This window comes from Pinus tabuliformis, chromosome 5_2 (assembly GCF_031772625.1).
Source record: "Pinus tabuliformis cultivar Carrire ecotype Pingquan chromosome 5_2, CPIR1, whole genome shotgun sequence".
Lineage (NCBI taxonomy): Eukaryota > Viridiplantae > Streptophyta > Pinopsida > Pinales > Pinaceae > Pinus > Pinus tabuliformis.
This window is the reverse complement of record NC_142306.1, coordinates 565376035-565403651: the sequence shown is the minus strand read 5'-3', so window position 1 is coordinate 565403651 and position 27617 is coordinate 565376035. Positions and strand designations below refer to the sequence as shown.

General features: G+C 42.0%; 1 protein-coding gene across 2 annotated transcripts in view; it reads left to right on the top strand.

Moving 5' to 3' along the window:
• The window catches only part of LOC149160214 (syntaxin-71-like), a 347967-nt gene that overhangs the window by 67723 nt on the left and 252627 nt on the right, over positions 1–27617 (top strand). For both annotated transcript variants that reach the window (XM_089436674.1, XM_089436675.1), the window contains exons 3-4: positions 23933–24101; positions 24332–24417. In XM_089436674.1, the coding sequence (XP_089292800.1) occupies positions 23933–24101; positions 24332–24417 (255 nt within the window). The remainder of the gene's footprint in view (positions 1–23932; positions 24102–24331; positions 24418–27617) is intronic.

Sequence of the window (27617 nt, the reverse complement as noted above, 5' to 3'; positions counted from 1 at the left end):
CCTACCCATCAGGTTGTATCAGGGCTAGCCTGGGGGCATGTTGGGTCCAGTGTAGCAATCATAAAGAATCCCCTATGCTGGGCCAAAGAAAATAAATGTCCTGGGTCTTGGGGGTACTTTTGAGATGTGCATCAACTGCTTAAGTCATCATATATCCCGACACTCCAATGCAAGTGGGAAACGTTGCATTTGCTAAGTTATTAACCTCTTTGAAAGGCATGGGTACCTATGGAGTGGGTACCCTCAAAGCTTGTGCTGCTGTGGACCACATCGCAAGACCAACTTAAACTCAAGTGAGCGCAACCATCCATCAGAGACTAAGATCATATAACCATCTAAGTGGGCCAAACTTGTATGTTAAGGGAATATTAATACTTCAAACTGGGATCACCTTCCAATATCTAACTAGACCAAGCCTCGTAAAGGTGTTCCCTACCTTGGTAGGGGTGTCTAATAGTCCACCCAATTAGGTGCTTCCAACCCCCATGGGAAGGTGGCATTTCCAAGGTTAACTAAAAACCCTTCAATCAATAGGTGTTAGTGTAAATATGTGGCAATGAAGGGGAAAGACTTCATGGCCAAATGCCTGTTGAAATTTCTAAGTCTGACACGTTAGAAATCCCTACTGCATTATCTGGTTTAATTTCTCCTACTTGTTTATTCCATTAACAAGTTATTTATAAATGTAAACACTGAAATAAACACAAATGCAACCTTAACTCATATACAGATCAACAACTAAAATCACTGAGACAACCACACAAGGGACACTGTTATTTTTGTACAATTGTCCCCGGAAAAACCCAATGCGGGAAAACCGGTGCAACAGATATGAGGGTTTTATTATTATGCAGTTTCTGAACTCATCTAGGGTGAAAGAAATGGCTCACCCAATAGAGAATGTCCTCGGTAGTAATACCTCTCGTTGGAGGCAGATATTTCAGCTGATCAATCACTGGATGAACGATCCCGCAACAACTACGACAACTCTTAGCCGGACAACTAAAGTTGCTCCAAGCTTCTCCTCTGCTTTGCATCACTTTGATAGGGACTGCGTCACCCTCTCAGCTCACCAGCACTCAGTCTGCCCCACGAAAATCACCCAGCGCTGCCTCTTGGCCATGCGTCAGCTCTGCTAGCCTTTGCACAGCTACTGAAGCCTATGCGTTAGCCCCTTGGCTCTTTGTGTCAGCGCTTTGGCCCTTTGCGTCACCCACGCTGGCCTCTTCAGCCTTTGCATAAGTCCCAGCTGCCTCTGCGTCAGCCTCCCCAGGCTCTGCGCTGTCTCTCTGGTACTATCTCTGCCTCTCTGCTATGTATTCTTGGCCTCGTGCCGAACTGCCCCTTGGTACAACAGATCACTGGTTGGATCCTCTCAGCAAATCTGGCTCCAGAAAATCGCACTGATTGATCAATTTGGTGTGTCTCCAACTGACTGTCAAGCCTTCTCTTATACTTTTTCTGTTGAGTCTTCAACAGCCGAGATTAAGTCTCTAATCAACTGCTAAGATTAGATTTGGCTTGATCCATGTCATTTAGAACATTCTCACCCTAGTTTTATATTAATACCCACTAATATTTTAATTTTCCTAAGTTTAGACTTAGGAACTCCATTAAAAATATTAATATTTTAATATCTCTCCAGCCGGGTGGAATTTCCCCAAACCATTTATGGGTCTTGGAGATATTATTTTCCTTAGCCTCCCCACCAATTTTCATGGCTAGAACACATCTGATGCTACCACAAATCAACACTCCTTGGCGAGGAATGTGCTCTAGTAATGCTCCACCTCTAAAACATCACACTGATCCTTCCACACCGGGTGCTTGACCTGATGCCTCACATCATCTGCACTGCTGCTTCCTGTACTGTTGCCCATGACTCTGCCACTGCCACTGCTACATCTGTACTGTAGCTCCCTCTCAACATGTTGCCCAGGCTGCCCCTAGCACTGCCATTGCTAACTGCTGCACTGCAACTCAGTTATCGAAAAGTAAGTAACTGATCTACCTAAATAATGACATCCCAGTCAATTTGGAAGCCTTATGAAACTGAAGCTGCCTCTGTTGCTATACTGTGCTCCCTCTGCTGCCACTGCGCTGCTGCATACACCTCTGTGACTCTCGCATTGCTGCAACCTCCTATGCGCTGCCTCAGATTTTTGCACCCAAGTACTACCTTGCTGCTCCACTACACTTTGCTCCACCCGACCTCTGTCATCCTGCTACTATCGTTAATGGCTCCCGTAGTCGGATATGATCCAAGAGTTTGGGCACCTCAAGGATCTTGCCCCTAGTATGTAGTCCTTCTGACTACAACTCGATGTCTCCCCACCTCTTCTCTAGAGGTGCATGAGTACTCATGGCACAGTCGTCATTAGTCTCGACCTCTTTCTCTGCCTTAGCTGGAGCTTGCTTAGAATTGGAAGCCTCTCCCTTGTTTTTCTTCTAGGGACATTGAGATGCATAATGTTCCAGCTCCCCACAATGGATCACTTCACCTTGGAGATGTCCTTCTTCTTCCTCTTCCCCTGCCGTCCCGCAAATGCTAAAGCTGCATCCTCCTCCTCTTTCTTGATTCGACTTCCCTTGCCACTACTCCCCGCCTTGATCAACCCCTGATCTCTTCTTGGCGAAGAGCTACCCTCATCTCTTCCCATCCTAGAAGAGTGGCCCTGCCCAAAATACTTTGGACAAATGTCTCCCACCCCTCGGAGACTGCATTCAGGGCAGCCCTAACCATAAATTCTGGATCCGGTGTAGACCCCACGTAGGTAAGCTGTTCGCGAATCTCCTGCAACCTGGGAAGGAATGGATCTAGCTGCTCTCCCTTATGCATCTGATACGACCACAACTAATTTTCCAATAGCATCTTCCACTGCACGGAAGTGCCTTGATACAAGGTCGTCACAGTATCCCACATCTCTTTTGCTGTGTTCTTTTCAACAATATGTGGTATGACATGATCTTTGAATTCGTCTAGGATCATGCACTTGGCCCTCGCCATTGCATCCTCATACTTCTCATTCTCAGCTGGGTCGATTGGGATAGCCATGACTCTCAAGGAAAAGTCCTTGATGCGATGTCGATCCAGGACTGCTAGGATCCTGGCCTTCCAGATGACAAAGCTGGAAGCCTCGTCCAACTTGTCCTAATTCCTCAGTCCGTTCATTGCCATTTAGCTCCTCTTCTGGACTCCTTCGGAGATTCAACTTCCCTCCTGGAAATCTCTCTCTAAGACCCGATTTCCCTCTTGGAAATCCTCTGGCCAACTGTCAAACTGCTCCTCTCCAATCCTCCTTGCAACTGCAACTCAGATCTGGATTTCTTGTCTAGAAATCCATCAAGGTAGCGACTCCCTCTACCTTGGTTTTGTCTCCTTAGGTACTATTCTGCACTGACAGAAACAAAACACCACCAGCTTCTCAACCACAATCTGCCCATAGCTCCCCAAGCCTTGACAACTGAAGAAACTGAGCCTTTCAGGCTCTGCACAATCCCAACAATGGTAGAATCTGTTCCTCTTGGCCACAGTGTCAATCCTTCCTAGCTGAGAAAGATGATCGGGCATTGCGTAGGTTTGGTTTGCGGCTTGCCCCTCTCTGCCTCTGCGCTGACTCTCCTCTTAGCTCGAAATGATGATGCAGGCCCTTTGCGTCACTTCTTCTCTATTGCTTTTGCTCTGGAAAAACATTGTCTCGGGACAACTGCTACTGCTGCAAATTCTTTAGATTACTGCTGGTGCCTTCAATTCTCCTGTGATCTGCAATCCTCTGATACTATATAGAAATTTCTAAGTTTAACACGTTAGAAATCACTATTGCATTATCTAGCTTAATTTCTCCTACTTGTTTATTCCATTAACAAGTTATTTATAAATATAAATGCTGAAATAAACACAAATGCAACCTTAACTCATATACAGATCAACAACTGAAATAATTGAGACAAACACACAAGGGACACTGTTATTTTTGGACAATCGTCCCCGGAAAAACCCAATGCGGGAAAACCAGTGCAGTAGATATGAGGGTTTTATTATTATGCAGTTTCTGAATAGATCTAGGGTGCCAGAAATGGCTCACCCAACAGAGAATGTCCTCGGTAGTAATACCTCTCCTCGGAGACAGATATTCCTGCTCCTCAATCACCTGAGGAACGATCCCACAACAACTACGATAACTCTTAGTCAGACAACTAAAGTTGCTCCAAGCTTCTCCTCTACTCTGCGTCATTCTGATAGGCATTGCGTCACCCTCTCAGTTCACCAGCACTCAGTCTGCCCCACAAAAATCACCCAGCACTGCCTCTTGGCCATGCGTCATCTCTTCTAGCCTCTGCGCAGCTACTGAAGCCTCTGCATGAACCCCTTTGTGTCACCCACGCTGGCCTCTTCAGCCTCTGCGTAAGTCCCAATTGCCTATGCGTCAGCCTCCTCAGGCTCTGCGCTCTCTCTGGCACTATCTTTGCCTCTCTGCTATGTATTCTCGACCTTGTGCCAAACTGCCCTTGTTGCAATAGATCACTGGTTCGATTTTCTTAGCAAACTCCGCTCCAAAAAAATCAAACTGACTAATCAATTTGGTGCGTCTCCAACTGACCCTCAAGCCTCCTCTTATACTTTTTCTGTTGAGTCTTCAACGACCGAGATTAAGTCTCTAATCAACGTTTAAGATTAGTTTTGGCTTGATTCATGTCATTTAGAACATTCTCACCCTAGTTTTATATTAATACCCATTAATATTTTAATTTTCCTAAGTTTAGACTTAGGAACCCCATTAAAAATATTAATTATTTTAATATCTCTCCAACTGGGTGGAATTTCCCCAAACCATTTCTGGGTCTTGGAGATCTTATGTGCCTTAGCCTCCCCACCAATTTTCATGGCTAGAGCACATTCGATGCTACCACAAATCAACATTGGCATGGTCAAGGAGACCAACTAATGGGAGTCCACATCCTAAGTGTATAGATGTAATGGAGGGAGCAATTTTGGAGGCATGAGTTACCCTGCTTGACTTGCTTTTTCCACCCCTCTAGTGTGCCTTTTACTTCTTTTTAATAATGCCTTTTATTTTGGGTGTGTTACCCACCATTTTGTGGGTGATATCCCTAGGAGATTTTTTTTCTCCAAGATGGTCCTCAACCGGTAGCCAACAACCCCTTGCAGCCACCAGCTGGCTCATTGTGCCATTTTTCCTCCACCTGAACCAACCATGTGGTCCCTCACCCATCTGCCATGATCGTATGTTTGAAGGTGGGCCTACCGAGCCTAAAGGTATGCCTTGTCATTTGGTAATTGAGTATTGTAGTTTTCTTATCATTGACACTTCTGGGCATGGATTAATGGGGGGATTCAACAAAATGAATGGGTTAAGTCTGTGCTCTTGTCGCCTAAACTCCTTTTGGATATTAACCTTGGATTCTAGTCTCGTGGGATCTCTTTTACTGACCATTTGGCTTTAGGGATGGTATTTCATGAGAAACCCTGATTTTGGTTGCGTGGTTCCACTTCCTTATTCGCTTATATTACCCCATTTCCACACATTATTACCCAATTAAGCATTTCTCCCACTTGGATCCACATTCCTCCACTGGGTCCACATATGGTTAGCTTGCCTCTTCCCCTTGCCCACACCTTGGGTTAGGCTTGGAGTAATGCTTGGAGGTTGATGTAGCTAAAAAGAAAGACAAAAGCATATTTGGCCACATTCAACAGGAAAATGTACCACAAAATGCAAAATATGGTCAGGACAAACAAATTTAGCACGTGGGCAAAAGCTAATACATGAGCTCTACCCCATCATCATGGCCATCACCCTGGTTCCTACAGGTTCTATGAGCCTCCCTCATCATATAGGAACCCATGATTGTCCCAATCCCAGGTGGGCAATGGACTAGTCTACCTTAAAAGGGGGTATTCACTGCTATATCTTATGTATCATGCTCTTACCCTTTCAGCCCCGAGCAATTAATCAAATAAAATCATAAAAGGAAAAAAGGCATATAAATAAGGGTGGAAAATCAAGGCTGGGTCACCTCATGTACCACGATTACTCCCTCCTGTACATTATAACCTCAAGTGTGGGCTTCCCTTTTATTAGCTACCCTTGTACCCCAACATGTGGCCCAGGGCTGCCCCTTCTCATCCCCTACTTCATTCACCTATCTGTCACATGGCACCACCTTTGAAGGATATATCTTAAACATATTATCCCCTTTAGAAGTAGAAACTACCTGATAAAATACTTGGTTAACTCCATTTAGAGTTTAGGAGACACTGGCACATCCCGAAGACCATTATGGAAGGGCAGACCATTATGAAGTTCCCACTTGTGGTCCATAGTTGGTAAGCTCATTTACTCGATTTCTCTAATGACTTTTTGTATTGGAAGGCTAGGGGATGCATTGGATTTTATGCAGGATTGCAGATGGTCTCTATCTTGGGTTTGGTCTCCCTATACGGAGTCCTAATCCTCTAGAGGGCTACATTGGCACATGTAGGGTGTGTGCTGAGAGCTACAGGTCTCCACAGTAGTAGATAATACTCCATGGATCCCTGAAGATGTTCAGAAATTGCTCGCGATTCACCTATTAGATGAGGAAGATGCATCTGGCTCACCTTTGCCTAGCCAACCTCACAAATGTACCATGCACTTGGTAGCTGACATAGGACTTGTAGGATGAGGTGGCATCACCTACACCATCATTGAAGCCCTTCCAGATGATCTACAGACATCTTTGACTCATTTGGAGACCCATGAGGTTGTTATTGTGCCACCACATCCATTGGGAGCACCACAGGTTTATTGTTTGGAGAACAAGGGGCCAACCCTTTGTCCATCACTTTTGAGGGTCCTACTCTTCATTATAACACCCATGGACCTCATCAGGCCTCTTAGAGGGCCCTACGAGATGCATAGATTATTATTTGACCTCTTGAGAGGCTTATTCTTTCATTTGTAAGCTAGTTTGGTGGGTTTGTCATCAAAAGTTAGATTATTAGAACATTATTTTATTTTTGGGGCTTCTGTAGGCGAAGGAGGTTAATTCGAACTCCTCATTAGTGTATAAATACAAGTGAGATGAGTGCATTTGCTCATCATCACTTTCGATTGGATATTTTCTCTCTCCTGAGAATTTCACACTTTTTCTAGAGGATGAGTTGGAGCTTTATGGATGAATTTTGGTGTGTGGATATTGGTCTACTTTATCTTGGAGCTTCTCTTTTGTCAATTGTGGATGGTTGGATATATCATGCTACATGTAAGTACATGCTTTTAATGTTATTTTTGTTTTACTTTGTCATATACATTGGATTGGGATTTTCACTATTTTTAGGGCTAATTGCTGCATTAAACTGTGGAATTGTTTCTATTATAGCATCTCTCAATGTATGGGCCATGTAATGTGAATGAAATATCCTAAGGGTAACTGTATCAACGAATTGAACTTGATAAGTCATCTCTTTGGAAAATTGAAGAATATAATCTGCAGGACTGCTTCTCTTTGACCTAGAAGGCTAACGAAGTAGTCTTGAGGCCTCCTTGACCAAGAACCAAAGGCCCTCACTCATATTCATCATAGACTCCATTCTCCCAAGACTAAGGCACTGATCTACCAAGAGGTGGTCACCTAAAATCACATCTTTTTCACCTTTTCCCAGGTCTAGCCAAGTTGGGTCACCTAGGGCATCATTTTCCTGACAAACTATCCCTCCAAAAAGTTCGATCTCCTAGGGTCTCCTACGTTGGTGTCTCCTCAAGGCCTCCTCCAATTTTGAAGCCATTCCGACGGTGGAGTTGGGAGAAAAGCCAAGCCCTAGCTCCGAGATCAAACTTTGCCCTAGCATCCCCAAGGCTAGCACCTTATAGGATCAATTCAACACCTTCAAGTGAAAATTATTTCTTTGATTCTTTCCTCTACATTGTCTAGGGTAAGAACATCATTTGTTGCCATACTCTTTCTTTCTACCCTAGACTAGGCCCACTTGGTCCCTTTCCTTTGAAAAGACAGCTCTTTAAAAACCATTTGGGATACTAATTTCAACAAGGATTTTAGGGATTGGGAAACTCCTTCACAAGTCATATCCCATAAACCTAACCCTCAAATCCTCCCTTCTTTTCCCTAGAAGACATTGTACCTTGCTTAGAAAGCAAGCAAGCTGCATCCTTCAAGCTCTTCCGAGAAAGAGATTATTTGGGTAACTCATATCCATTCATTGATTTATTCTTCATCGGTGACTCCATAATATAACGGGTTTCGTTCCATCGGTGAAAGTCCTTAAATAGAAGGGAGCCTTAGCTAAGGTGATAGTGGGCTAAGTCTCCATTTGTTGCCCTTGGCCTAACATTTGCCCTTTAGGAATCCCCTTTAGGTCCCCTCCTAGTTTGAGCAGTAATAGGGTGCATAACTCAAGGGTAAGAGTTTGCTTTTTATGATATAGTATTTAATTTTATCCCTTAAGACAATTTATTGCTCATTAGGGTTGAGACAAGCAAGGGTTCCTTTTTCTGATGAAAATGGAACATAAAGTGCTTAGGAACCAGGTGATGGCTAATCTCTGTTGCCAACTCCCGATAACATCTCGATAAAATTGAGGAATCGCGAGTTTTTCACTTGCCGATTTTATTGACCGATTTTTTTGAGAGTTTTCAAATTTCAAAGAGTCACAATTTAATCAATAAAATCGCGATTTTATCAATGAGTTGAACGAAAAAATCATGGGGGGTTTTGCGAACGTGAAATTAAATTGTAAAAATAAGGATTAAATCATAAAAATCAGGTGTTTTTCGAAATTGAAAAAAATGGATATTTTTGTACCTTTTTTGTCAATTTTTTTTTCGATTTTCTCTTGACTTTTATGACTTTTTCATTTTTTGGACCCTTGCCTATTTATTCCTGAGTCTGACTTTTGCAACATTGTGGCTAATGAGGAAGGTAGAGCTCATGCTAGGCTTTTTCCCATGCGCTAATTGATATCTTGGCCATCTTTTGCTTTTTGAATTTTTTTTTTCTTTCATTGTGTCCATATTATGCTTTTCCATTCTTTAAGTTGCATCAACCTCCAGGGCATTGTTTTCTGGCACTCTTGAAGGATGTGGATAAGAGGGAGCCAAATCTTAATGAATTGACGACAAGTTAGACTTGAAGAATGGAGATGATATAAATGGTTTGTAATGTGACATGGAAAGTGTTAAATATGGTGAAAGGGAGAATGAACACACTACTTCAATCCAGGCTCTCCAAGTAGTGCCCCTCCTATAGCCCTAAGGCCTTAAGTTAAGTCCCTTTCAACTAGGGCTAAAGATTAACCCCCCTTGTAAGGTGGGAGAACAATTTACAGTGAAGATCGGTTAATCATCTAGATCACCCCTTTATTCATACTAGATGCCCAAAACATTAAGTAATAACACCTGATTGCAAAATGATGAAAGTACTTGTTGAGTGGTAGCCCACCTTCATCTAAGAGGCATGTCGGATGGTGAGAGGTGTAATGACTAGTGTAGATGGTGGAGGAGCTAGCATGTCATCATCATCAAGCTAATGTGTAGGGCTGCAGACTAGCTTGCTGTGCAAAATTGGAGACAAATTTCTCCTTGGGGGGCTTACCCATTTTGGTGGGTAATAGGTCCAATGATGCCCGAACGTTCCATTGACTGTCCATAACGGTTAGTTTGAAACTCTAATGGCTTTTTTGACATAAAAAACAAGTAGTAAATCAACTTCACCACCCTTGCTTGAGATCTCCAACTCCTTGATGACATCCCTTGCAGCTTATTTGACTTCACTCTTCCCTCCCTTTCTTTATATTTATATCTCTTCTCTTCTCCTCCTTATCTCCAATCAATCAATCATTTTGTCTTGATGATGGGTCCTATTTTGGACTCGAAACATTGACTTACAAATGAAACTATGGATTATATTCTGGTCACATTCTCTTCAAATTCTAACCACACAAACTTACAAACAAGAATTCACTAATCTCGCCACTTGTATCTGTTGTAACTCGACCTAATTTCATCTGGGTCTTGCTTCATTTGACCAAATTATGCCTTGTGTTGCCACATCGTCATTGCCTCTACCATGTCGTCACACCCACTTGAATAATCTCTATTGCCCTTGGGAATTCAGAGAAACTGAGATGTGGGTTTTGTTCCACTTTTTCTGTAGATCAATTTTGACATATTTCATGTCAAATTTTGTCAAGATCTGCCCCTATTATGCCACCTGGAAACTTGTTGTACCTATTGACCAACGTTGACTAGTTGTAACTTGCCACTGCCTTCATTGACTGGAAAAATTCTACATGGAATGTTTTCTTCTCATCAAGCTGAATAAAATGAGACCAAGTTGACATTTTGACTTCGAGAGCACTTGCATTGGGAAACATAAAAATACCTCGAGAAATGTGAATAGTTATCTGTGTGAGATTGCCATGTGTGAAAACTGTATAAGGGACATTGCACCAATGCCAAGGAAATGTACAGACTCAATAGACACATTCCATGCCATAAGACATAGTTGTAGTGAGAGGTAGGTTGGACTAGTCGATACACGGTGATCACCCCTACAAAAGTAGGCTTTTCTAGAACCATGAGTCCTCAAGTAAAGCCTATCCAAAACCCTCCAATCCTATCCAAGTCGAAAGGACCCAGAGATGAACCCAAAGGGACCAACCATGGTTTGAGCAAACACAAGGTCTAGGATACCTAACATAGGGCCTCACATGATTGTTACAAGTATTTTGGCTTGTGACATTGGACTTACAATGGTGGTGAAAGATACATCAAAAATATATATCTACCCTTGTTGACTTAAGGGGTAACATGTCCCAAAGCACACATTTGAAGAATGAGAAGAATCATTGAGGAAGAGGCCTTATATGTATATTATGATTTCAAAATTTTATTGTTTGAAGAGTAACTTTATAATGTATTGGTGTATCCTTGATTTATCTTTTAAAGTGATTTCACAAGATCCTCCCTTCTTCCCTGTAATATTTGGATGGAGGATGGTTTTAATAGCCAACTATAAGAGTTTGTGGAAACCGCGAGGGACATGACCAAAATGGTACCTATCACCTCTTGTTAATTTTTCCTTGAACCTAGCGCCTGACAATTCATTAACCTAGCAGATTATAGATCTACTGAATGAAAGCACAACTAAGTTCTTAACTTAATTAGTGTAAGCACAATTTCTCATAACCAATCTCAATAACAATGACACAAATGGATTCTGCCCAATCAATAGTTCTTCATTAAAATTTTGAACGAACTTGAGCTCTTGTCCTAGGATAATGGCCCCACTGAGAAAATTACAGATACACAATGCTTTGGATCTGATTCAGTAGATTAGACCCTAGATTGGTCCTCAATATGCTTGGTTGATCTGGATCTCGGATGCTACACTGCACCTGCAACTTTGTTGAACCCGACACACTAGAGTGTCACCTCCTCACTGGAGAAAATCCCTCTGTCAAAGGCTAGTACCACTGTATAGTGTCTTTTTCTCTCCTTGGCTTTGCTTTTATAACTGTACATTGAAATAAATCCCTAAGCTTAATGTCCAAAGTGATTGATGGTCAATGAAAATTCCTTGATCTAACAATCTCAGGAATCCTACTACAACCAATTGAATCTACTTCACCTAGATCGTAAATTACATTACAAACTTATTTCAGATTTCTTCTTGAAACATTGAAGTAAATTACTGAAGCAACCTACACCAAATTAAATATGATTATGAAACATAGAAATTGAGCAAGGAAATACAAACACATAGGACACCGTTATTTTTGGACAAATCTCCCATTAAAAACCCAACTTAGGAAAACCGGTGTAGCAGTAAGGGTTTTATTTTATTATGCAGTGAAATCTGAGTACATCTATGGATGCCCAATTGGTAATCCAAACAGCAAGAAAATCTGGCAGAAATATTCCCTAAGCAACCTCGACACTCGTGTTGTCTGCACTCGTGTTCCCCTTAAAAACCCAACTTGGGAAAACCGTTGCAGCAGTGAGGGTTTTATTTTATTATGCAGTAGTGAAATCTGAGTACATCTATGGATGCCCAACTAGCAATCCAAACAGCAAGAAAGTCTAGCAGAGATATTCCCTAAGCAACCTTGACACTCGTGTTGCCTGCACTCGTGTTCATGCACTTGCGTGTTCCTGCACTCGCGTTCTTGCACTCGTGCGTTCCTGCACTCGTGAGTTCCTGCACTCGCGAGTTCCTGCACTCGCGTTCCTGCACTCGCTCATTCTTGCACTTGCGAGGTCCTGCACAAGGAATAACTCAACGTCTTGCTACTGCCTCTCTGGATCTGGAAATCTTCCTCCAAATCACTGTCCCTGCCCCTCTACTGCAAAGGATCTCTTCGATCAGAATTTCCTCTTGAGAATTTCTCACTTTAGAAATTCAATCTCTTGATCTCTCAGTGTATTTTCCAAATGACCCTCAAGCCCCTCCTTATATCTTCCTGGTGGACAACCAACGACCTAGATTAACTCCTAATCAAAGGCTCAGATCATTTTGACTTGATCTCCGTCTTTATCTAGAAGATTCACCCACAATTAGATTAATACTCATTAATATTTTAATTTAACTAAGTTTAGACTTAGGAGCTCCATTAAAAATATTAATTATTTTAGTATAATTGTCTTTGGCTGGAATTTCCCAAAATGGTTTCTAGGTTCTTTGGAATGCATGTGCCCAAGCCTCCCTGCAAAATTTGAGGCTTAGAGCACATCTGATGCTACCCCAAATCAACACTCCCTCTTAGCGAGGAATGTGCTCTAGCAATATACACTGCTGCATACTGCTCTGACTCTGAAGTATAATCCTTTGTGCTGTTGATGTCTGACATGCTGTCCACCAACTACTGCGTTGCTACTACCACTGTACTGCTGCCTTTGACACTGCCACTGCCAATACTATATTTGTACTATAGCTCCCTCTCAAATGCTACATCTGCGGTGCTGCTAGCACTACCACTGCTAACACTGCATCCGTACTGCAATTCAGTTGCTGAGAGAAGCAACTGAAAAACATCCAAAATTATTGAACTAACTGTGTTCAGTATGATACTACGTGAGTGTTGGAATTGACTGTTGCTAGTCTATGTGCTGACCCTCTGAATCTACTGCGTTGTTGTTGACCTCTGCTCTGTGCCATCTGCACTGTTGCAAACTCTGCTCCACGTTGTTCAGTCTTTGGTGCTCCTAGCCATTGCAACTGTCTCCCTGTCACTCATCATCCGACACTAGTCCATCCTGCTACTGCAAAACTGGGCTCCTGTAGCAAGGTATTGATCCAAGAGGTGGACTCCTCAAGGATCCTACCCATCTGTAGCTCTTTCGAACTATAACTCCAAATCAGCCCATCTCCCTCTTGGAGGTATCTTGGCTGTCATGGCGAACTCCTCCTCGTTGATCTTCGCGGCTGCAACCTTAGGATTGTGCTTCTCATCCTTGTCCTTTTTCTTTAAAGAACACTGGGATGCATAGCGGCCCAACTCGCCACATCTGAAACATTTCACCTTGGAGACGTCCTTCTTTCGTCTCTGTTGCCCCTGCTGCCCCTTCGATGCAAGCGCTGCATTACCCTCCTCTACTTTGGGCTTCGACCCATTGCTGCTGCTGCTTCCGTCAAGTTTGACCTTGACCAGGTCTCTCCTCAACTCTTCTTGTTTTAGAGCTGCCCACATCTCATCCCAATTAGGCAATGCTGTTCTGCCCAAGATACTATGGACAAAGACTTGCCACTCATTCGAGACAGAATTTAGGGCTAGCCTCACTAACTCCGAATCTTGAGGTGTATGCCCCGCAACTGACAACTCATCACGGGTTAGCTTCAGCTTCATGAGGAATGGATCCACACGTTCTCCCTTTTGCATTTGCGCAGATCTCAACTTACGTTCCAAGTGCATCTTCCACTGCTGAAAAGATCTGTGATACAATGTGGCCAAAGCATCCCACATCTCCTCAGTAGTTGTGTTAAAATTGGCAACTAGGACCAAACTCCATGTGGGTCACCTTATTTATGACAACTGATATTTTTCTTGAATTCCTCTCTCTGAGAGTTGTAGGATTGATCTAGAGATCATCTGATTTCGACATGTATAAATGGAGATATGAATTTATTTGTATTACTGACAAATTGTCAAGGTCAGCCAGCAAGCAAAACGACATTTTTACCCCTACTTCATCCTCAATGTGGCATATAAAAGGAGGAGACCTCAAGGCATTATTTCATCATCTCATCCTCACATCTCTCTCTCCTCACTTGATTGGGTACGCAGATAAGGGTAGGTAGCTTTCTCTCACATGTGCGAAGGAACGAGGGCATTTTCTGTTTGGGCAGCGTTGATTAGTTTGACCGAATTTCAGTTTGCTGTTTTGGGCTGCGTTGACTAGCGTTGACCTCCTCTTCACTGCGGATTTGGGTGAGGGTCTTCTCCTTGGCAAGCCGCAGTTTTAGGCACGGATTTCGAGGCTGCTTTGACCTTGCGTTCGCTGTCCTAGGGCTGGTCGCAGGGTTGACTTCAGTTGACCAAACTTTTATTGAGTATTTTCGGATTGTTTTGGGTTGACTCATCTTGCTGTTGGAGGCCGAGTTGATTTGGCTTTGACCAAGCTGATTTGGAGGTCAAATCTGACCTATTTGACCAATGTTGAATTTTCTAGTTAGGGTTTACTACTGCTGTCATAAATTATCGGATTTGTAAATTTGGTACTATCTCTCTCTACTGTACTATTGAAGAATATAAGAAGAATTGATCATGGGTTTCCCCACATTGGGGTTTGTCCTTGGCTGGTGCCACATCTTGTGTCCTTTGGTCTTGGCTTGTCTTCTACTGTTTATGTTTATGTTCTATATGCATTTTACTATCATGCTGATGTGATTGCTATTCTGGATATTGATATTGGGCTAATTAAGAAATTGAAGTAAATTGCTCTTAAGCATAGAACATACCAAAAATTAACATGGTATTAGAGTTGAGGTGAAGACAAAGCCCAAGCAAGAGTGAAAGAGCAATCACCAAAGGCAGTTGGACAAGGACAAAGGCTCAATGGGTTCCTCATTCCACTTCCCTGTTGAAGACAAGCTCCGTGAAAAGTTTGACTATCGTGGATGGAAGATGTCTCTTGATCTGACATTGGAAGAACAAGAAGTGTTGGACTATGTGAGGGGTAAAATCCTCGAGCCTCCTTCAAATGCACCGACTGCTACAAAGAACAAGTACAACAAGGCTGAAGTCAAAGCAAAGAAGATTATCAAAGATTCCATTGACAAGCGTCTGGTGGCCTACATCTCCGATCTAAACACCTCTAAGGAAATCTATGATAGGTTGGTCAACATGTTCAAGATAAGTGATGTAAATCAAATTTTATTTCTCAAAAATAAATTGAAGGACATTAAGAAGGGCAAGGATGAGGATATTCAATCCTACTTCTTAAGGATCACGGAGATCAAGGATGATCTTCTATCGATTGGAGAGGTCATTCTTGACTGGGAACTTATGATCACTACCCTTGGAGGACTCCCACCTGAGTGGTATATATTTAGAACCACTATTCTCAATAATAATCGAATTCTGAGATTTGAAGAATTGATGTGGAGATGCATTCAAGAAGAGACAAGAAGGGTGGAACAAGAAATGCCTTCTAATAGAGGCAACCCCACTGCTTTCTCCGCTCATGCCAAAAGGAGAAATAATGCAGGGTTTAAAGGTCATTTCAATGGAAAGCTCGGATCTAAGGGTGGAAGGAAGGGAAGGTGCGTTGTTTGCAATAAGTTTGGCTGCTATGCAAGGGAGTGTCCAAATAGAAGGGACACATCACATGATGATGATCAAAACCATTCCAGGGGCAACTTCAACAACCACAATCAAAGGAATGACAGGTTCAATGGCAAAGGAAAAAGGAATGCGGGACATCAAGGAAATGGTCAACCCTCCAAGAAAGCAAGGAACTCCAGGTATGAAGAATCAAATGTTGTTAACAATAAGCAAAAGGAATACTATCTTATATTGGCCCTCTCCACTACCTCTCCTTCGGACACTTTGGGGAATTGGCTAATTGATAGTGGTGCCTCAAGGCACTTCACCGGGTACAAGGAAGCTCTCTCTAATCTGATAGAGAAGGAGACAAACTTGGAGATTATTCTTGGAAACGATGCCACCTATCCTGTGAAGGGAGTAGGGAATGTTACCCTTCAATTGAATCAAGGTAACACGATTCATTACAAGAAGTTCTATATGTACCTGATCTCAAGAAGAACCTGGTGTCCATTTCGGCTATGGAAGATAAAGGATACAAGGTGGCATTCATCGATGGAAAGGTATGTGTTTGGAAAAGAAATTTTAAAGATGTTTTTACTCTTGGGTTCCGGGTTGACACTTTTTATCAAGTTGGAGGAAGTCCATTGGGAGCCATGTCTTGCAACACATCTCTACAATCCGAACTATGGCATTGGAGGTGTGCCCATCGTCATTATAAGGTCCTTCCCGATGTGAGACAGATGGTGACAGGTATGCCCGAGTTCAAAGTAGAGCATGAAGGTATATGTTTGGGTTGTGCTGAAGGAAAACTTACAAGGGGACCATTCCCCTCAAGTAATAGGAAGACCACTGATATATTGCAGTTGATCCACTCCGACATATCTGGTATGATGCCCGTAAACTCTTTGGGAGGATACTTATATTATCTCACCTTTACGGATGACTATTCTCGCAAGACTTGGATCTACTTCTTCAAAAAGAAGGATGAAGTATTCACCTGGTTCTGTCACTTCAAAGCCATGATCGAAAATCAATCCGAGAAGAGAATCAAGATATTGAGGTCTGATAATGGGACCGAGCATGAATCCAATGAATTCTATGACTATTGCAGAGACGCTGGCATTAAGAGGGAGACCACAACACCATACACTCCCGAGTAGAATGGTGTGGCCAAAAGAAAGAATCGTACTATTGTGGAAGCTGTTCGTGCCATGCTTCATGATCAAGGGCTTCCAAAGTTTCTATGGGCTGAAGCTGCGAATATCGTCGTGTATGTTCAAAATCGATGCCCTCATCAAGCATTGGACTCAAGACTCCTGAAGAAATGTTCACTGGTAAGAAACCTGATGTCTCCCATTTTAGAATTTTCGGAAGTCTCGTATACTTTCATGTGTCGAAAGAGAAAAGAAGCAAATTGGGTGCATCTGGAAAGAAAGGAATCTTTGTGGGCTATAGCGAAAATTCTAAGGGCTATAGAATTTATGTGGCTAATCAACCGAAAGTTGAGATAAGTCATGATGTCACCTTTGACGAAGATATGGCTCTTAGCAAAATCAACAACCTTCCTATCCCAAGGAAGGACAGAAGCAGGCATCGAAAGTCAGGGTGAAAAAGAGGATGAAACGATGCTGGATGTTGATGAACCTATGGATCCTATTGATCCTCCTCCCCAAGGGCCCTCCTCCTCCAAGAGGAGGCCCTCATGGCTTAGGGAAACTCTCAAAGATGCCGAGAGACATATTGCATTGAGGGGGACTTTTTGTGAGAGAAAGAAGTCGAACAGGTATCAAGGATACTTGACCGCCATGAGCAGTATCATTCAAAACAAACCTTCATCATTTCAAGAAGCTGTGAAGCAACAAGTTTGGAAGGATGCTATGAATGAAGAGTACGAGTCTATTATGAAGAATGATGTCTGGGATGTGGTCCCTAGACCCCAGGACAAATCGGTTGTCACCTCTAAGTGGCTCTACAAAATCAAGCATGGAGTTGATGGAAATGTAGAAAAGTTCAAGGCTCGCTTTGTTGCCCGAGGCTTCTCTCAAAAGGAAGGTGTATATTATGATGAGATATTTGCACCTGTCGCCCGATACACCACCATCCATTCGACCATAGCCCTTGCTGCCTCGCAAGGATGGAACCTATATCAGATGGATGTCAAGACTGCTTTCTTGAATGGTTCGATTATAGAGGAAGTCTATGTGGAACAACCCGAGGGGTTTGAGGTTCATGACTGGGAATCTCATGTATGCAGGTTGAAGAAGGCTCTCTATGGCTTGAAGCAAGCACCCCAAGCTTGGTATGAGAGGATGGATAGCTATCTGATGAATATGAGATTCACTAGGAGTGAAGTCGATTTGAACCTTTACTTTAAGGTTGAAGATGATAAACCTCTCATACTGGTACTTTATGTGGATGACCTCTTTCTGACAGGTGTAGATCCTCTCATTCACAAATGTAAGAGGGAGTTGGCTTCCAAATTTGAGATGAAGGACCTAGGACTGATGCACTACTTCCTAAAGTTAGAGGTCTGGCAAAAGCCACGCGAAATTTTCCTATCTCAACGAAAATATGTTGTGAAGATATTGGAAAGATTTGGGATGGTGGACTGCAAGCCTGTGACTACCCCGATGGAACTTAACTTCAAGAAGTTATGTGGTAGAGCTGTCGGGCCTGTATTGGGAAATGCTTTTGAGTATCGTCAACTCATAGGAGTGCTGATGTTCTTGGTGAACTCCCGTTCGGATATATGTTTTGTAGTTAATACGTTGAGCCAATATATGGTTGAGCCTCATCATGCACATTGGATTGGTGCCAAGAATTTTCTGAGATATCTTCGGGGCACAATCACTCATGGATTGAGATAGATTGTCGGAGATGTGAGGCTGCATGGTTATTCGGATGTTGATTGGTCTGGCAGTGTGGTAGATCGCAAGAAGACTTCTGGGCACTGTTTCTCTTTGGGTTTCGCTTCAGTATCCTGGATGAGTAGGAAGCAGAAGTCGGTTGCCTTGAGCACCGCTGAGGCCGAATACATAGCTACTAGTATGGCCTCTTGTGAAGCTGTCTGGTTGAGGAAGCTCTTCAGTGAGCTGTTTGGACATGTGTTGGATAACATCGTGATCCTCTGTGACAACCAGAGTGGGATCCGATTATCAGATAATCCTGTATTTCATGATCACTCAAAGCATATAGATATCAGGTACCATTTTATCAGGGATATGGTACAACGAGGAGCAATAAGGCTCCATCACATTGGGACTGATGAGTAGATCGCCAACATTCTGACAAAGCCCCTGAGAAAGGTCGAATTCTTGACTTTCCAAAACGACTAGGAGTCGTGGAGAGATCCTCTTATAAGGGTCCTGTATGATATGGACATTGAGCTCTGGTAGCTCCGGGGGGCTTGGGGTACTTCTTGGAGCGATGAGCAACCATAGGGTGAGTGGTTCAGCCTTCCCCTAATGGTTTGTTGTGTATAGGGTGAGTGGTTTGACCTTCCCCTGTGAAACCCCGTGGCAACATGTAGGCAGGATGTGTGGTTCATCCTTCTCCTACTGAGACATCCTACCCATGTAGTCTGGGACTCATGGGAAGTACCTCTCAATTGGCCAATGAGTAGGGAAATGAGAATAGGGACCATAGTACTACTGATGGACGCATCGTGTACTATTGTACTCCCTATGCTAGGATGATATTGGTCTGGGATCAATTGGAACTGACTTCAGGTCAGTAAGAGTGGTATGACACACTCTCTTTATTGGAATTGACTTCGAGTCAGTAAGAGTGGTATGAGACACTCTCTTTTATCTGGGACTGACTTCGGGTCAGTAGAGAATGGTATGATACATTCTCGATCACTTCTTTTTCTTCATAATTCAGTAAAGCAGAGCAGTGCAAAGCAGTACATTGATGGCAGAGATAGTACCGACTGATAGATGGATTAGCAGATGGAGTTCTCCCTAGTTGAGAGGGAGTGTTAAAATTGGAAACTAGGGCCAAACTCCATGTGGATCAACTTATTTATGACATCTGATATTTTTCTTGGATTCCTCTCTTCGAGAGGTGTAGGATTGATCTAGAGATCATCCGATTCCGACATGTATAAATGGGGATATGAATTTATTTGTTTTATTGACAAATTGTCAAGGTCGGCCAGCAAGCAAAACATGGATTTTTACCCCCACTTCATCCTCAACGTGGCATATAAAAGGAGAAGACCTCAAGGCATTATTTCATCATCTCATTCTCACATCTCTCTCTCTCCTCACTTGATTGGGTACGTAGATAAGGGCAACTTTCTCTCACACGTGCGAAGGAAGGAGGGCATTTTCTGTTTGGGCAACATTGACAAGTTTGACCGAATTTCAGTTTGCTGTTTTGGGCTACATTGACCAGCGTTGACCTCCTCTTGACTGCGGATTTGGGTGAGGCTCTTCTCCTTGGCAGGCCATAGTTTTGGGCATGGATTTCGAGGCTGCTTTGACCCTGCGTTGACCAGCGTTGTCTGTCTTAGAGCTAGCCGTAGGGTTGACTTCAGTTGACCAGACTTTGACTGAGTATTTTCAGACTGTTTTGGGTTGATTCATCTTGTTGTTGGAGGTTGAGTTGACTGGGCTTTGACCGAGCTGATTTGGAGGTCAAATCTGACCTGTTTGACCAACATTGACTTTTCTGGTTAGGGTTTACTGCTGCTGTCATAAATTATCAGATTTGTAAATTTTGTACTATCCCTCTCCATTGAAATATTGAAGAATATATGAAGAATTGATCAAGGGTTTCCCCACATTGGGGTTTGTCCCTGGCTGGTGCCACATCTTGTGTCCTCTTGTCTTGGCTTGTCTTCTACTATTTATGTTTATGTTCTATCTGCGTTTTACTATCATGTTGATGTGATTGCTAAACTGGATATTGATATTGGGCTAATTAAGAAATTGAAGTAAATTGCTCTTAAGCATAGAACATACCAAAAATTAACAAGTTGCTTTGCTAGCAATGTGGCACACCACGTGATCCTTGACTCCATCCAAGATCATCCTCTTGGCCTTTGCCATTTCAACTCTGTACTTCTTCAGCAGATTTGTATCTGTAGGGATAGCTACCACACTATCAACATACGTCTTGAGGGCATGCTCATCTAGAAGGAAGGACATTCCAGCCTTCCAGACGACATAGTTGGAAGCTCCGTCCAACCTGTCCTGATCCCTCAAGCCACTGGTTGCCATATCCTCTGAAAACTGTTGAACAACTCCCTCTTCTTCCTTACTACGTAGCTTCTAGGCTGGCTTACGCACTCCCTGATGGAGCTAGTAAGTTTGCTGCTCCTCTGTTGCTCAGCAAATGAGAAATATTGATTTCCTCGGCAAGAAATCATTGAGGAAGTATTCCCTCACTATGCGATTTGCTTACTTCTTCCGACGGATTTTCTGCCCAACACTCAGCTTGCAGAAAACTGTGCCCCTCTAGCTCTGCGTTGATGCTCTGCATGGTTCCCTCTGCCTTGGAAAATCTTGATCCAACAGTCTTACCTCTCTGTTAGCTCACTCACAGAGAGACACACACGAAAATATAGCCCTCCTAGCTAGAACTGTGCAATCCCTCAGCGGATTCAAACTGCTGCTTGCTGCAGCAAGTTGGCCCTTGCTTCAATGCTAGATCTTCCCTTCCTGTTTCACATCAACAACTTCGATACCATGTGAAAATTCCTTGATCTAACAATCTTAGGAATCCTACTGCAACCAACTGAATCTACTTAACCTAGATCATAAATTACATTACAAACTTATTTCAGAGTTTTTCTTGAAACATTGAAGTAAATTACTGAAGCAACCTACACCATATTAAATATGATTTTGAAACATAGAAATTGAGGAAGGAAATACAAACACATAGGACACCGTTATTTTTGGACAAATGTCTTCGAAAAAAGATAACTTGGGAAAATCGGTGCAGCAGTGAGGGTTTTATTTTATTATGTAGTAGTGAAATCTGAGTACATCTATGGATGCCCAACTGGCAATCCAAACAACAAGAAAATCTGGCAGAGATATTCCCTAAGCAACCCTGACACTCATGTTGCTTGCACTCGTCTTCCTGCACTTGCGTGTTTCTACACTTGCATGTTCCTGCACTAGCGTTCCAGCGCTTGCGAGTTCCTAAACTCACGCGTTCCTGCGCTCACGCGTTCCTGCGCTCACGCGTTCCTGCACTCACGAGTTTCTGCACTGGGAAAAACTCAGCCTCTTGCTATTGCCTCTCCGGATTTGGAAATCTTCGTTCGGATCATTGCCCCTGCCCCTTTACTGTAAAGGATCTCTTCGATCAAAATTTCCTCTGGAGAACTTCTCACTTCAGAAATTCGATCTCTTGATCTCTTGGTGTATTTTCCAAAATACCCTCAAGCCCCTTCTTATATTTTCTTGTTGGACAACCAACGACCTAGATTAACTCCTAATCAAAGGCTCATATCATTTTGACTTGATCTCCGTCTTTATCTAGAAGATTCACCCACAATTAGATTAATACCCATTAATATTTTATTCTTCCTAAGTTTAGATTTAGGAACTCCATTAAAAATATTAATTATTTTAATATAATTGTCTTTGGGTGGAATTTACCAAAACGGTTTCTGGGTTCTTTGGAATGCATGTGCCCAAGCCTCCCTGCAAAATTTGAGGCTTGGAGTACATCCAATGCTACCCGAAATCAACATGGCCAAGATTAGATTTCGCCTTACTTGAGATTAATGGCTGAGATTAAAACATAATCATTAAAGTAATTTACGTTACTTTTCCGAAGTTTACTTTAGCTCAATTAACCAACATAATAATTATGTGCTTTTCCTAAGTCAAAATTTAGGCTAAGTTATATTAGCAACTTGCTTAAATTTGAGCAAGTGTCCTAAGGAGATTTGGGGGAGACTTGTTGCAGGCCTAGATACTTAGGCCTGTACAAAAGTACTTGCCTGGGCTACAAATGTCAACACCGCTCCATTGCAACATTCCTTTGGTGGATGGTCCAATCGATTGAGCTAACCCTTGGGGCTAATATATCATTCATAGTAAACAATCAATGTTCCCTTATGACTTTCTGAATGTATTATAGGTGATTAGTATGTTATTAATAATAATAATAATAATAATCTATTTTTAAGGTCACGGCCAAGGAATACACCAAATTGGTGTATGAGACCCCCTTGTTTATGGGACAAAGGATCTGTTTCCACAACAATTTGACTGCTAAAGTCTATGAAGGTGTACATACTCTACTCCTGTTTGGATTTGAACTTGTGACCTCTTAAGAGGAAGCAGATGTTTTTAACCATTAACCGTTAATACAACAATAATATAACCACATGATTAATAAATTATCATTAATGATGTATCAATTATATTAACAACATGATTTATTAGGGATACATCATTAATATCATTATTAATTATACAGTAATAATGTATCATCAATATTGATACTGCATTCATGACATACCATTAGTAATAATAATAGCATGTTAACAAATGCAAATCATGTACTAATGATGATGCACTACTGATGTCGTAGTATTAATACTATTAATAAAGTACTATTAAGGTGCCTGTCAGTGTTCCGTTTCTGTGTTTCCTTAGATTTTAAGGTTATTGTTTCCAAAATTTGTACTGTTCTGGAAACCTGCATTTGTTTCCTCATACCAGGTGACAGCTTGAAAATTAGCTTAGCTTTCTCATGTATTTGTTTATGTTTGGATAATGTTCAGGACTCTTAGGCACCTTCACTCTTGTTTGTTGATATTGTTCAATGCCTAGAGGGTGCACCATTCCCTCTTTCAATATCTTTTTCTTGGCGACATTTAAGTTTATGTTTTTGTTCTTTTCTATGTGGACAATGTATTGAATTATTGAATGCTATACTGTTTTGTCTACTTTATGTCTTGCCTTGCTGACTTAGAGTGATTTAATTCCGTTTATACTGTCTGATCTAATCCCTTTGAAGTTTCGGGCAAAGTGTGTTCCCAGTGTAAGAAAGACTATAAAATAATACCTTACCTTTTATGTATCTTTTATGATTTAAATTGCTTGGAAATGTTTAATATTTGCTTTCTAGCGAAGGTACAATCTACTAACCAGGAGATTGTTTCTGTTTTACATACAGTTTAAAGGGCTTTCAAATGAAGAACTTGCTGCACGTAGTGATTTGGTCATGGCATTGGCGGAGAAGATTGAGTCAGTACCAGATGGAATGGGCGCTGGGACAAAACAGACAGGAGGCTTGTGGACCTCAAATACTCGAATGGAGATTAAGCTTGATTCTTCCGCATCAGGTGGGGTTGAAATCATCTGAGTTGGAACCTCTTTTTTATTTGGATCTGAATGGCTATTTTCACAAAATACAAATTATTTTCTTGTGTATTATAAGTTATACTTTATGGCAACTGTATGAATAGCATTTTCTTAGCACACATTTTGTAACTGTCTGCTTGAAAACTATGTAATGCTGTTAATGTATTAAATTGTTTGATACTTTTCCTTTTCATCAATTTATGCTATCTAGAGGATACGATGCGAAGTGACTTCTATGAGCACACTGAAGAATCTAAACAATTCAGGCAAGAGTATGAGATGCGGAAAGCAGGACAGGTAACTGAAATAGCTGTTAATAATTTGTAGTGTCATCAGTTGGGCAAATTGATTTGCAAGTAAAGAGAGATGTTAAATTTTATTAACCCCAGCTACAGGCTATTATCTAGTAAATTACCTGCTGTTAATTAAATTTACTGCAGATTTGCTTAACAAAAGCATTGCTGGAATTCTAACAGGTAAATAAAATATAAACAACGGAAACAAAACAGCCAATTTCATACACATGCACACACATAGATTCGGCCCTTCAAATCTGTTGTTTCATTAATAAATTATCTTCAGCATACAAGGGCTCCCTGTTGGGAAATGTAACTAGTATGGGTCTTCATAATTGTTGTCTAGCTCATGACATGATGTAATTTTTATGTATTTGTCAAAAGAAAGAAAAAGAAATATTATTGTAAAGATCAAAGAAAATTATTTTTATAAGCATGGGTTTCATGCTCAATTTATTTTGTTTCTAGGTCTAACCACCCATCGTGTGCTTTTAGGGTTTGTGTCTTGACTTATAGTTCCTGTCATCATATAGTAGACCCTTCTTGAGCTTTTTGTGTCAAAGAAGAAAAATAATTTTATGTAAAAATTTTCATTTGTCACTCCTCCATCAAGTTGGCCTCATGAATACAATTCGAGCACACAAAGAGACTATATATAAGCAATGACTATAAGCTATTTGTGAAAATTCTATTACTGCAACATCTGATTTATTTTGCCTACTTATTTTCAATAAGTTATTTATGAAATTCCTTCAAGAAGCATTAAATAAATTATGCTGCAGATATCACACCATAATTCAGAAACAAACACATTCACAAGAATCAACACATCGACACAGATATTTTGGACAACAGTGCTCGGAAAAACCCAATGTGGGAAAACTGATGCAGCAAGGGAGGACTTTATTATTCAACAATTCTTTAGTACAACCGGGTGCCAAACTGGCTTACCCAACAGAGAGAAAAATTCTCCAGCATTTCTCCCAGTCCCACCGTTAGCCTAGCTGACCTCTATGTAGCTCCCAGACACTTTGCGTCAGTCCCTGCTTGTCTGAGTCAGCCTTGGGCCTCTTTGTGTCACCCACACATGCCCTCTAGTGACTGTGCAGTCTCTTGTTGCCTTAGCGTCTGCCTGAAATACCCTGCGTCTGTCTCTCCTGCCTCTGTGCTGGTCTTCTGTTGCTGATCCTGACTCTCTGCTCCATACTTGTTGCCTCCTGCTGCTCTCCAGACCACTAGTTCGAATTTCTCAGCTAACCCCGCTCCAGAAATCGAACTGACTAGTCTCCCTCAGTATGTTCTCCAACTGACCCTCAAGCCTCTTCTTATACTTTTCTCGTTGGTCCATCAACGGCCGAGATTAAGTCCCTAATCAATGACTAAGATTAGATCTAGCTTGATCCATGACTTTTGGACCATTCTAACTCTGTTTTATATTAATTTACATTAATATTTTATTTTCCCTAAGTTTAGACTTAGGGACTCCATTAAAAATATTAATTATTTTAATATCTTCCAAAATAGTTAGATTATGTCCAAACCATTTCTGGGTCTTGGAGATCTCATGTGCTTTAGCCTCTCCACCAATTTTCGTGGCTAGAGCACATCCGATTCTACCCCAAATCAACAATCCGTCTTAGCGAGGACTATGGTCTAGTAATACTCCTCACTGAGTATCACCCTGATCATCTGGCATCTGTCCCTGTGCTAATGCTAAGCCTCCTTGCCCAACATCCTCTACACTGTTGCATCCTGTACCGCTGCCCATGGCTTTTCTACTACCACTGCTGCATCTATATGGCAATTCCCTCTGCATTCGTGCCGCTGGTGGTCCTTTTCTCCCAACACTGCATCTGCACTGCAACTCCCTTTGCATCCGTGCTACTATCACCCCCATTTCTGCTACTGAAATGGGTACTTTATCATCCCCATCTTTTCCTTGAATTAATCGAACTTTGTCCTTCCAAGGGCCTTGGTGAGGATGTCCACCACCTGTTCTCCTGTAGGAGTGTAGCTCAACTGTATAGCTTTTCGTTGGACACAGTCTCTAACAAAGTGACACCGGATATCAATATGCTTTGACCAATCATGAAACACTAGATTCTCAGAGAGCCTGATGCAACTCTAATTATTGCACATGATCCTGGGCGCCGCCATTTTCCTTTTGAATAGGTTCACAAGCAGTTTTCTAAGCCATATGGCCTCACGCGAAGCTGTGCTCACCACCATATATTCTACCTCAAATGAGCTTAGAGCCACAAACTTCTGTTTCCTACTGCACCAGGAAGTCATTCCTGATCCAATGTTGAAATAGTACCCAGAGGTACTTTTCTGATCCACTGAACTTCCTGCCCAATCTGCATCAGTGAATCCACTCAATCTGATATCCTTACCCTTGGTTTACAAGAGTCCGTAATCGACTGTTCCCTGTAAATACCTGAGAATGTGTTTGGCTGCTGCCTAGTGCGCCCTCTTTGGTTCCACCATGAACTGACTGAGGGTGTTGACGGTGTAGCAAATCTCTGGCCTCGTATTGACCAGATACATCAGGGACCCTATGAGTTGCCTGTATAGGGTGGGATCAACATCCTTGTCTTCTGATGCATCAATCTTCTTCCAGTTAGTGATCATTGGAGTAGCCATGGGTTTACAGTCCTCCATCTTGAATCTTTTCAGATTTTTGTAGCATACGTCCCTTGCCCAAGGAAGATCTCTCCCTTCTGCTGCCAAACTTCCAACCCTAGGAAGTAATGCATTAGTCCCAAATCCTTCATATCGAATTCTGTGGCTAGATTCTTCTTGCAGTCCCCAATGAGCCTGGATGATCCTGTTAGAAAGAGATCATCCACATACAATACTAAGATTAGCAGCTCATTCTCTATAACTAGATAGTAGAGATTCGGATCCGCATCACTCTTGACAAATCCCATCTTCTACAAGTAGCCATCGATTCGACCATACCATGCTCTAGGTGCCTGTTTCAGCCCATACAAGGCTTTCTTCAATCTGCATACATGAGACTTCTTCTCATGTGTCTCAAAGCCCTCTGGTTGTTCAATGTATACCTCTTCTTCTATTACCTCATTCAGAAAAGCCATTTTGACATCCATCTGATGAATCTCCCACCCCATCTGAATTGCGAGAGATATCACGGTCCTAATAGATGTATGCCTGACTACTGGGGTGAAGGTCATCATAGTC